Source organism: Microtus ochrogaster, chromosome 5 (genome assembly GCF_000317375.1).
Source record: "Microtus ochrogaster isolate Prairie Vole_2 chromosome 5, MicOch1.0, whole genome shotgun sequence".
NCBI lineage: Eukaryota > Metazoa > Chordata > Mammalia > Rodentia > Cricetidae > Microtus > Microtus ochrogaster.
Genome location: NC_022012.1, coordinates 15,931,097 through 15,942,242, shown reverse-complemented (window position 1 = coordinate 15,942,242; position 11,146 = coordinate 15,931,097). Strand labels below are relative to the sequence as shown.

General features: G+C 51.5%; 1 protein-coding gene across 1 annotated transcript in view; it reads left to right on the top strand.

Annotated features, from left to right (window-relative positions):
- Window positions 1-11,146, top strand: part of Kank2 (KN motif and ankyrin repeat domains 2) — a 30,656-nt gene that overhangs the window by 15,144 nt on the left and 4,366 nt on the right. Inside the window, exons 4-9 of the mRNA XM_005346917.3 lie at window positions 1,934-2,098; window positions 2,187-2,289; window positions 2,796-3,032; window positions 6,208-6,295; window positions 7,006-7,225; window positions 9,853-9,995. Of these exons, the coding sequence (XP_005346974.1) occupies window positions 1,934-2,098; window positions 2,187-2,289; window positions 2,796-3,032; window positions 6,208-6,295; window positions 7,006-7,225; window positions 9,853-9,995 (956 nt within the window). The remainder of the gene's footprint in view (window positions 1-1,933; window positions 2,099-2,186; window positions 2,290-2,795; window positions 3,033-6,207; window positions 6,296-7,005; window positions 7,226-9,852; window positions 9,996-11,146) is intronic.

Here is an 11,146-nt window from a genome sequence, read left to right as displayed (position 1 = left end):
CTCTGCCTCCCGAGTGCTGGGATTAAAGGCGTGCGCCACCATCGCCCGGCTAGGTCCCAAATTTTAAAATGGGTTTTTTGTTTTGTTTTTTCAAGACAGGGGTTTCTTTAGCTTTAGAGCTTGTCCTGGAACTTACTCTGTAGACCAGGCTGACCTCAAACTCACAGAGATCCTCCTGTCTCTGCCTCCTGAGTGCTGGGATTAAAGGTGTGTGCCACCACCTTTCAGCGTTTTTAAATTTTTCTAATTTTCCTGGTGGCCAAACTCACACATGTTTAAATTAGATTAAGACAGTCTGTCCCTCACATGGCTTAGGGAGGAGATGCAACTGTGTGTGTTCTTTAAAAAGGGATGGCGAAGGGCTTAGAGAGGCAGCTCTGGGTGAAGCATTTGCTGGGATCTTTGAGGATCTGAGTGAATCTGGGGGAAGCAGCCTGGTAAAGCTGGGTGGAGTGGCTCATGACCCCAGCACTCCTACAGGAAGGGAGGGCGCAGAGACAGGAGAGTTTGGAGGCCTGCAGGCCAGCCAGTCTGACACACAGTGAGCAGCAGGAGACCTGTCTCTCTACAAGACAGACAGGGATGACGTGACGACTTCACCAGAGGCTCTCCTATGACCTTCGTGCATGCTGTGGCAACTGTACACACACACTCATACACACACAGTCACAGCTACACACACAGTCGCACAGACACTCACACAGGTGCAGCCTCTCTCTCTCTCTCTCTCTCTCTCTCTCTCTCTCTCTCTCTCACACACACACACACACACACACACACACACACACACACACACGAGATAAGGAAGAGGAAACACCAGGCAGGGGAGCATGCCTGTGATCCCTGCACTTGGGTGATGGAGACAGAAAAATTGCTGCTATTCTGGGCCAGCCTGGGCTATGTAGTAATGCCATGAGTTAAAATGAGTTAAAATGGTTTTTTTTTGGGGGGGTGGCAGAGATGTTAAGACACTTGCTTGGGTCACACAGTCCCTAGGTATGAAGTTTGAATCTCTGTTCTGGCCACCATGTTCTTGACCACAATTGGACTTCTTTTTCTTTAGAAGATACTCAGGGTGACAGAGTGTGAGAGATTTGAGTCTGAAGCCAGGACTCTGTTTCTCCCAGATCTTTATCACTGGCGGGCTGCCGGCTGACACTGGTTTCAACAACTCACTGTGCCTCCGTTTCTTCCCTCTGTGAGCTGAGCCCTTCCTGGGGTGGAAGCTTTGATGTAAGGATTGTCCAGCGGCTCCGGCTGTATGGTGCAGAGCCATCGTGACTGTCGGGCTCTTTGCTGGGTGTGCCTCGGGCGTCAGAGGACACCTCCGAGTCAGGCGGGGTCACACACAGGCCTGGAATTTACCAGAAGACTAGGCTGGAAGCGGTCAACTCCAGCTCTAGGGTGACGGATAAGTTTGAGTGTGGATTCTAGGGATGAGCTTGGGTCCCACGCTTCCAGCCAGCTCTGCCCCACCTACTCCTCTCCCCTCCCTTTGCCTGTGTTCTTGTGTTGCCGGTCTTCACAGGGTGAAGCCATTGTCCCACGGCATTCTTGTTTTTCTGTTTTGTTTGTTTGAGACAGGGTCACACTGTGCAGCCCTGGCTGACCTGGAGCTCATTCTGTAGACCAGGCTGGCCTCAGACTCACAGAGATCCTCCTGCTTCTGCCTTCTGGATGCTGGGATTGCAGATAAACACCACCACGCCTAGTTTAGGTGGTGCTGAGGATGGATCTCAGGGCTTGGGACAGGCTAGGCAAGTGCTCTACCATAGAGACAGCTATGTGCATTTTAGAGACAAGGGCTCACTCTGTAGCCCAGGCTAATCCTCCCACCTCTACCCTACAGCAACGCTGGAGGCCTATTTTATTATTAATTTTTATTATTTATTATTATTGATCTCCGTCTGGTCCACGTCTCTTTTCATCCCAGGTGTCCCACAGGCTCCCGCAGAGCCTTCCTCCTCCACTGCACACCCTGCTGCAGCGCCCATGAAACAGTCCGAGAATCCTGACCAGGCAGCTCCCGCGGACACCACTGACAGGGAGCCCACAAGGCCAGCAGCCTCCCAGGAGACACAAGTGGCTGAGGGAGCAGGTGAATAGACGTGGGCGAGGGAGACGGGCCCCTGGTCGTCCAGAGTGGACTAGGAGTCAAGGGGCACTCATGTTACATGGTCTCTCAGACAGAGTCTCTGTAGGAGGGCAGTCTACCTTGAAGAGGAAAGAGGACCCTGCAGATCCCGGAGCCCACCAGAGGAACCTCCAGTTTGTGGGGGTCAATGGCGGGTGAGTGATCTCCAGCCCCCAGTGGCTCCCCTAAGTCCTTCATACTGTGACCCTGAAGACTGGGGACGGGGGGCCTGTTTGTCTTGCTGCTGAGAGCCAGTCCCAGCTTAGCCCCTCACTGCTAATCCCTCAAGTCAAAGCATGGGCGTATAGAATAAGGAAACTGAGGCAAAGGAATGTTGAGACCCATGCAGTGGCTCTGGCATCTGTGTGGGTCCAGTGCACCCCAAAGGGCCTGATCAGATTAGAGCCGCAGTATAGCATCCCAGGTCTGCAGTGGCGGCTGAGTGACAGTTCTGGTGTGACATGGTTAGAAACAAAGGGCCACAGGCATGCCAGTCCCCCAGCGAGGGGCTGGAGCGTGGACTCCAGGCACCTGCTTGCCTAGCATGTGACTTGCACTGGGATCATCCCTGATGGAAAATGTGGAGAACCAAGGCCCAGGGAGGTCACACTGGTCCCTCCTACACCCATTCCCATTAGTGTCCTTTCCCTTCGCTCCCTAGTTACGAGTCATCCTCAGAAGACTCCAGCACAGCAGAGAACTCAGAGCACGAGAGCACAGAGAACGAAGCCCCAGAGCCACCAGCAAGGGCCCCGAGCACAGCTGAATGCTCTCAGCTCAGGCCTTCTGGGACTGCAGCAGCCAAGGCCAGTCTGGAAGAGAACCAACTGCCCCAGGAAGCTCAGCGTGTGCCCGCAGCTGAGGCGGCATCAGAATCCAACTCCGAGGAGGAAATTCGGTCAGTTCTCTGGGCGGGACGGCGTTGGTGAGCTGCTGCTGCCTGGGATCCAGCCAGACAGGAAGCTGTGTTTCTGAGTGTGTCTGAAAGTTTTCTTCTTGAGACAGGGTCTCTCTTTGTAGCCCTGGCTGGCCTCAGACTCAGAGCTCTGCCTCGTGTGTGCATGTCAGCACGTGTGTTGGTAGATGCATGAGGGGACATGTGCATGTGAAGACTGAGGGTCAGTGTTGTTTACTCCGCTCTCTTTGTTTTGGTGTTTAGTTTTTAGTGTGTGTGTGTGTACTGTATTGCATGTGTGTGCTATTGAGACCGTGTGTTTTGTGTCTGTGTGGATGGTGTGGATGCATGTGTTTGTGTAGATATCTGTGCACACGTATGTGTCCATGTGTACATACCCAGGACTGGTGCTCAGTGTCTTTCTTCTTCCACCGCTCCACACCTTATCTACCGAGTCAGAGTCCCCTCCTGGCCCAGCTGGCTGTGCAGCTCAGTCTAGCTAGCATGTTCTGCAGATCAGCTGTCTCCCACCCTGTGCTGGCATTGCCACTGCCTGCCATACCCATCTGGCCTTTCTGTGGCTTCTGGGAAGTGGATTCCTGCCCTCACACCCAGACCGCAAGTCCTCTCCTACTGACCCATCTTCCTACCCCTCCCCTTTTTATTTTGAGATAAAGTCTCAAAATCAAGTTACCCAAGCTAACCTTGAACTGACTCTGTAGCCCAGGATACCTCAAATTTGCAGCCCTACTGCCTCCATTTCCTGTGTTAAGATCATAGACATAAGCCTAGTTTATGGGGTGCCAGGCTGGACCCCAGGGCCCCATGCCTAGGGCAAGTCTAACAGTTGAGCCACATTGTAGTAATAGGAGCGGCGGGGCTGCCTCCCCAGCACCCCGCTGCCCGCAAGCTTATGCCCGAAATAACAACACACAAACTGTATTCATTTAAACACTGCTTGGCTCTTTAGCTCTAGCCCTTTTCTCTGCTAACTCTCGCACCTGGACTAACCCATTTCCAATCATGTGTGTCACCCCCAAGGTGCGCTTACCTGGAAGATTCTAGGCTACATCCATCCTGGGTCGGAGCTGAATCGCGTGTGTCTCAGAGAGCAGAGCTATCCCCGCATCCACCCAGGAGCCGGGAGCATGGCATCTCTGTCTGAGGTGTCTTACCTCACTTCCTCTTCCTCCCAGCATTCTGCTCTGTTTACTCCACCCACCTATGTTCTAAGCTATGAGCCCAAGCAGCTTGTTTATTACTCAACCAATGAAATCAACAGATTGATATATGACACTCCCACATCACCACATCTCCAGCCCACTCTTCATACTTCTTATGTAGAGTTGCTAGGTTGCCCAAACTAGCCTTCAGTGTTACTGTAAGCCAGGCTGGCCTTGAACCTGTGCAATCTTGCCTCCACCTCCAAGTAGCTGGGATTCCCAAATAAGTCCACCAGCCCTGGCAATGAACCTGCCCTATTGAGTTTGAAGCTATCCCGGGACACATGAGACCATGTCTCGAAAAGTGGGGAGAGGCCTGGAATGATGCCTCTCCATTTAAACGCACTGGCTGCTCTTCCGTGGGACCTGGGTTCAATTCTTAGCAACCACATGTGTTATGACAAAGCTTTTCCTGAGGAGACACAACACACACATGTGCTCACCCCAGATGAGGAACCCATGACAGACTAAAGAACAAATACCGCCAAAGTCCAACTTCATGCACCAATGAGTTCCACTGGGGATACCTAGAGGCATATGGGTGAAGGGTGACTTACAGGAGCAGAAATGGTTCCAAGAGAGTTGCATCACCAAGGCCCACCCCAGCACGAGTGGCAGTTCACACAGCTGGGAACCTGGAGCACACTGCACAGCCGGCAGGCAGCTGCACAGGTTGGAGAGCGTCCTTCCCAGGTGCCCTGCCCAGGTGGCCTAACCTTGCCTGGCAGCTGGGCTGGTTTCTGCTTCTCCCAGGCCGCTGGTCGGGTCTCAGTCCTCGCAAGTCAGCCTCCTTTCCTCTGAGGCAGAGGTGCTCAAGCTTCCTAATGCTGTGACCCTTTAATACAGTTCTCCATACTGTGGTGACCCCCAACCGTAAAATTATTTTCATTGCTACTTCATAACTGTAATTTTGCTATTGTTATGAATCATAACATAAATATCTGTGTTTTCAGGTGGTCTTAGGCGATCCCCATGAAAGGGTCATTTGACCCCCCCCCCTGCAAAGGGGTCATGACCCACAGGTTGAGAACCGCATATGTAGGGGAACCCTCTGCTTTTATTGCTTATTTTGGTAAGGTCAGTTTCAGGGACTTCCCGGTACTATTTTGAGTTGTTTACCTTCTTGTTTAAGGAGCTCAGTGCAGGATGGGTTGTTTCAATCTCAGAGGAAACTGTTACATTGTGGCAGCTCACAACCATCTGTAACTACAGTTCCAGAGAATCCAACACCCTCTGGCCTGTTTGGACACTGGCCACACATATGCACAGATATATGTACATGCAGGCAAAACACCCACACACATGAAATAAAAATGGATAAGTCTTTTTTGAGATCATAATCTGATAATAACATTTTCCCCTTCACTTTTCTCCTTCTAACCCTTTCATACCCACCCCACTGTTTCAGATTCAGAGCCTCTGACTTTTTATTGTTACTACGTGTGTGTGTGTGTGTGTGTGTGTGTGTGTGTGTGTGTGTGTGTGAACGTACATATTCCTAGATAAAATGTGTCTGACCAAAAATTAATTCATCTTTTAAAAAGTAATAATAGGGGGCTGGAGAGATGGCTCAGTGGTTAAGAGCACTGGCTGCCCTTTCAGAGGATCCAGGTTCAATCCCCAGTACCCACATGGCAGCTCATGCTGTTTGTAACTCCAGTTCCAGAGAATCCAGCACCCTTACACAGACATATATTGCAGGCAAAATACCAATGCACATTAGAAAGGAAAGGAGAAAAGAAAAAATGCCAGGCAGTATTGTCACACACCTTTAGTCCCAGCACTCAGAAGGCAGAGGCAGGTGGATCTCTGGGAGTTCCAAGACTGCCAGGGCTACACAGAGAAACCCTGTCTTGGGGGAAGGGGGTGCGGAGTAAATAAAAAGCTAAAGGGAAAAATAAATAAATGTTTAGAAAGTAAAATAATGTAAGCCTGACCTTTTCTGTTCCTGGCAGGATGGAGCTGAGCCCTGACCTCATATCAGCCTGCTTGGCCCTGGAGAAATACCTGGAGAACCCCAATGCCCTCACTGAGCGAGAACTGGTACGGAGGATCCCTGGGCCCGAGGGTGCCCCTCCACCCTCACGCCACACCTCCCCACCCTCAAAGTCTCTGCACTCAGTGAGGACCCAACCCTCAAGGGTGTCATTAGTGGTGGGTAGGGCTCGAGTCCTGACGTCAGTGCCAGGGGCCCCATGGTCTTGTTTTGGGGATGTTTGAGAGATTCCATGCTTTCGCTGTAGGCACTCTGTCAGTGTCTCAGGCTACGATTCCTGGGTCCTGTGCACCCCAGGGTCAGCACTGCCACTGTAGCTGGCAATGGCCATTACTTTGTTTTCATGTCTTGTTTTGATATCTGCTGTAGCCAACGCTGGCCTTGGCCTACATTTGTGGCTAAAGATGACCCCGAACTCCTGATCCTCCTGCCTTCATCCCCCGAGTGCTAGAATTCCAGACCTGCCCCTCCTCACTAGACTTGTCTGTTTCCTGAGACAGGGTCTCACTGTATAGCCCAGGCTAGCCTGATCTGCATAGTAAAACAGATATCACTGCTAGCCTCGAACTCATTGAAATCCTCCTGCCTCTGCTTCCTGTGTTTGTTTCCAGAGAAGTTCTCAGTATGTAGCCTGATTTGGCCTTGGACTCTAGATTTTCCTTCCTTGGGCTCCCGGGGGCTGGAATCACACATGTACTACCTTGCCCAGACGAGGGCACCTCTGTCCTCACTCTCCACTCCTGCTGTCTCTATCCAGAAAGTGGCCTACACCACAGTACTTCAGGAATGGCTGCGCCTGGCCTGCCGCAGTGACGCTCACCCTGAGCTTGTACGGCGACATCTGGTCACCTTCAGGGCCATGTCTGCCCGGCTGCTGGACTATGTGGTCAACATTGCCGACAGCAACGGTAACACGGCGCTGCACTACTCCGTGTCCCATGCCAACTTCCCTGTGGTGCGGCAGTTACTGGATAGCGGTAAGCCTCCAGGCCGGGCCAGCCTGCTGGGCTAACTGGGGAGGCGTGGCTTCCTGAGCTCCCAGTTTGAAGTTCCTGCTCCCTGTACAGTGGGATGGGGGTGGAAGGCAAGGAGTATGGGTTTCCAGTCTGATGGGGGAGGCCCTGTGCTTTCTCTCTCTCTGAGGAAGCTTCCACTCTGCTGATCTGATGGAGGCAATACCACCTTCTTAGGTTAGATAGAGGGGGAATGTGCCCTTCACGGAAAGATGAAGGAAGCTTTGCCCTCCCTGTCTCATGGAGGAATGTAGCCCACCCAGTCTGGTAGAGCAGGCTAGGCCCTTGCTGTGTGCTGGGAAGACTGTTAGCCGAATAATGAATTCGGTCTTGATGTTACATCGCCAGTGGTACCTGTGTGATGGACACATTGTTTCCAAAGCCCTTGTGAGAGGAAGGCTGTGGCCTCTGGACTGCCGATTGGAGAATACACATGATATTCAGTCAGGCAGGAAGAAACCTGTCTTCCCTGGTCTGATGGAGAAGGCAGAACCTCCCAGTCTATGAGGGAGGCAGGAGCCACGGTCTGATGGTCAAGGCATAGACCTGTTAGAAGGCTGAATAGCAATTCCAGATTCCCAGGGGACCCACTGCTCCTATCCTCAGCCCTAACTGTGTATGTGACATCAGCCAAGCACCCCAGGTCTGGGAGAGGAGGCATCATCTCCACCTTCTGGGACCCCCTCATCTACTAGGGTAACAGTGGGACTCTAGTGGATGGGACTCCCCATTTGGGAACAGAAAGCAGTCGGGGCTGTAGAGGAGGTTTAGTTGTAAAAGGCGATCTGTGCAGGCATGAGGCCCCTCGTGAAAAGCTGTGTGGGGCTTCAGTGCTGGGGAGACAGACGGGAGGACCCCTAGCCTGCTTGGCAAGCCCTAGGACACAGAAACGACCTTAAGGAAAAGAAAAGAAAGAGTGGCCGGGAGATGGCCCTGTGAGTACAGTGCTTTTCCTGCCACCGTGACCTGAGTTCAGGTCCCCAACATCCAAGTTTTACAAAAACTTTTTTTTTTAAATATTTGTTTATTTATTATGTATACAATATTCTGTCTGTGTGTATGCCTGAAGGCCAGAAGAGGGCACCAGACCTCATTACAGATGGTTGTGAGCCACCATGTGGTTGCTGGGAATTGAACTCAGGACCTCTGAAAGAGCAGTCAGTGCTCTTAACCTCTGAGCCATCTCTCCAGCCCCCTACAAAAACTCTTAAGTGTGGAGGCATGTGCCTGTAACCCTAGGTGGAGTGAGAGGTGGAGTCAGGAGAGTTCTGGCACTCGCTGGCCACCTGCTACAATTCAGTGATGGACCTTACCTCAACAGTGAGGTGAGAGCGATCAAGGACCTCTGTGTGTGCGCGTGCAGACCACACACACACACACACACACACACACACACACACACTCACTCACACAAAGCTTCTAAGAGCTGGGCGGTGGTGGCGCACGCCTTTAATCCCAGCACTCGGGAGGCAGAGGCAGGCGGATCTCTGTGAGTTCGAGACCAGCCTGGTCTACAAGAGCTAGTTCCAGGACAGGCTCCAAAACCACAGAGAAACCCTGTCTCGGCAAAAAAAAAAAAAGCAGCTTCTAAGAAGGTGGGCGTGTCAAGATGGTTCAGTGGGTCAGGACATTTGCTGTCAAGCCTGAAAACCTGAGTTCCATCTCCAGATCTCTAAGGTGGAGGGAGGGAGCTGCTGCAACTGACCTCCATGACACCACGGCAGATACCCTGATTCCAACGCCTAAATAGATGTAAAAATACAGTTTAGGGAACTGCAGAGATGGTTCGGTAGCTAAAAGTGGGCACTACTCACAGAGGACCCACATTTAGTTCCCAGCACCCACACCAGATAGCTCACAACTGTCTGTGATTTACCTACAGCATCCTCTTCAGGATCCTTGGAGCACTTGTTCTCTCGTGCACACACATACACCGAAAATTAAAACATGTCTCTTTTAAAACAAGATCTGTATTTTTGTTTGTTTTTCAACACAGAGTTTCTCTGTGTAGTCCTGGCTGTCCTAGAATTCACTTTGTAGACCAGGCTGGCCTTGAACTCAGAGATCCACCTGCCTCTGCCTCACAAATGCTGGGACTAAAGGCATCGCCGTCACACCCAGCTCTAAATAATATTTTTTAAATATTAAAAATAAACAGAGTTCGAGGCCAGCCTCGTCTTCAGAACAAGTTCCAGGACAGGCTCCAAAGCTACAGAAAAAAAAACAAAACTAGAAAAAAAAAAAAAAAAGATCCGGGCTGGAGAGATGGCTCAGAGGTTAAGAGCACTGGTTGCTCTTCCAGAGGACCTGAGTTCAATTCCCAGCAACCACATGGTGGTTCACAACCATCTATAATGGGATCTGGTGCCCTCTTCTGTCAGAACACTGTATACTTAATAAATAACAAACAAAGCAAACAAAACACAAACCCAGGTTCCTGGCTCCTGAAGGAGGCATCCAGCTCTCCACAAGCGCATACAGGTATACAGAAACCTGCTCGGCTATGCCTAGACCAAGCGCTCACTGGGGCTGGCCAGCCTTTAGTGCTGATGGCAGAGGCTCAATCACCCCATCCCCACCTCCCCATACAGGCGTCTGTCAGGTGGACAAGCTGAACCGTGCTGGCTACAGCCCCATCATGCTCACTGCTCTGGCCACCCTGAAGACCCAGGATGACATGGAGACCATCCTTCAGCTCTTCCGGCTTGGGGATGTGAACGCCAAAGCCAGCCAGGTACAGGCTGCGGTATGCCTTGAGACTCGCTTCACTCCTACTGTCGTGTGGGTCCCAGGATGAAACTCGGGTTATCAGGCTTGGTGGCAAGCATCTTACCCACTGAGTCCTCACCTGTTCCCAGACCTACTTTATTAATTCCAGACCAAGCCAGGTCATGATGACATTCTGTGTCCATGGGAACAGTCACCGCTCTGAGACTCAGAAGCAATATTGGCTCTTCAGGGTTCAAGGCAAGGAGCTGAAGTTCAAACCTGAGTGACTCAGTCTTTGAGCGAGCTCCGGATAGCTTGCATATGATGCATCTGTGTGTGTGTGCACGTGAGCATGTGCACATGCTTGCATGCCAGAGGACGGTGCATTTTAAGACATGTCTCTTACTAAATCTAGGATTCACCAATTCCCCTAGACTGGCTATCTAGGATCCTCAAGCCTCTGCCTCCCAGGTGCTGAGATCACAAGTTGCACATGGACCTGATTGTGCACAGGTTCATTCTGATGGAACTCAGCTGCTTGTGTTTGCAAGGCAAGCACTTTACCTGCTTGGCAACAGTGTATTTCCCCCTCCCTGTTTGAAACAGTATCTAACAGTTATACCCCAGACTGGCCCGGAACTCAGAGATCTGCCTGCCGCTGCTGCCTCCAGAGTGCTGGGATTAAAGGCAAGCAGCACATTCTGTGTGTTTTGCCTGCTTGTATGTGCACCATGTTTGTGCCAGGAGGCCAGAACAGGGCATCAGATTCCCTGTGACTTGAGCTACAGGTGGTTGTGAGCATCCATGTAGCTGCAGGGAACCAAACCTTTGCAAGAACAATTGGTGCTTTTAACCACGGAGCTACCCCAGCTCACAGCCCTCTTCTTACATTTGAAGTAGGATCTCATTGAGTTACCCAGGCTGGCCTGAACTGTCCCGATAGACCTGGAACATGAGACCCTTTGACGTCGGGCCCCGCCTCTTTTCTCTCCTTCCCCATGTCCCCTTCAGTCTCCTTCTGTCTGCAGTGGTGATACATGCCAATATTGCTCTCTTCCTGGAGCCCTGCTGGCTTTGAACTTCCCGGCTCTGGCTATGTCCTGTAAATGGAGTCCCCTAGCTGGGAATCAATGTGTTCAGGGAACCTCTGAACAAAAGAGCCTGCCTGTCCTGGGG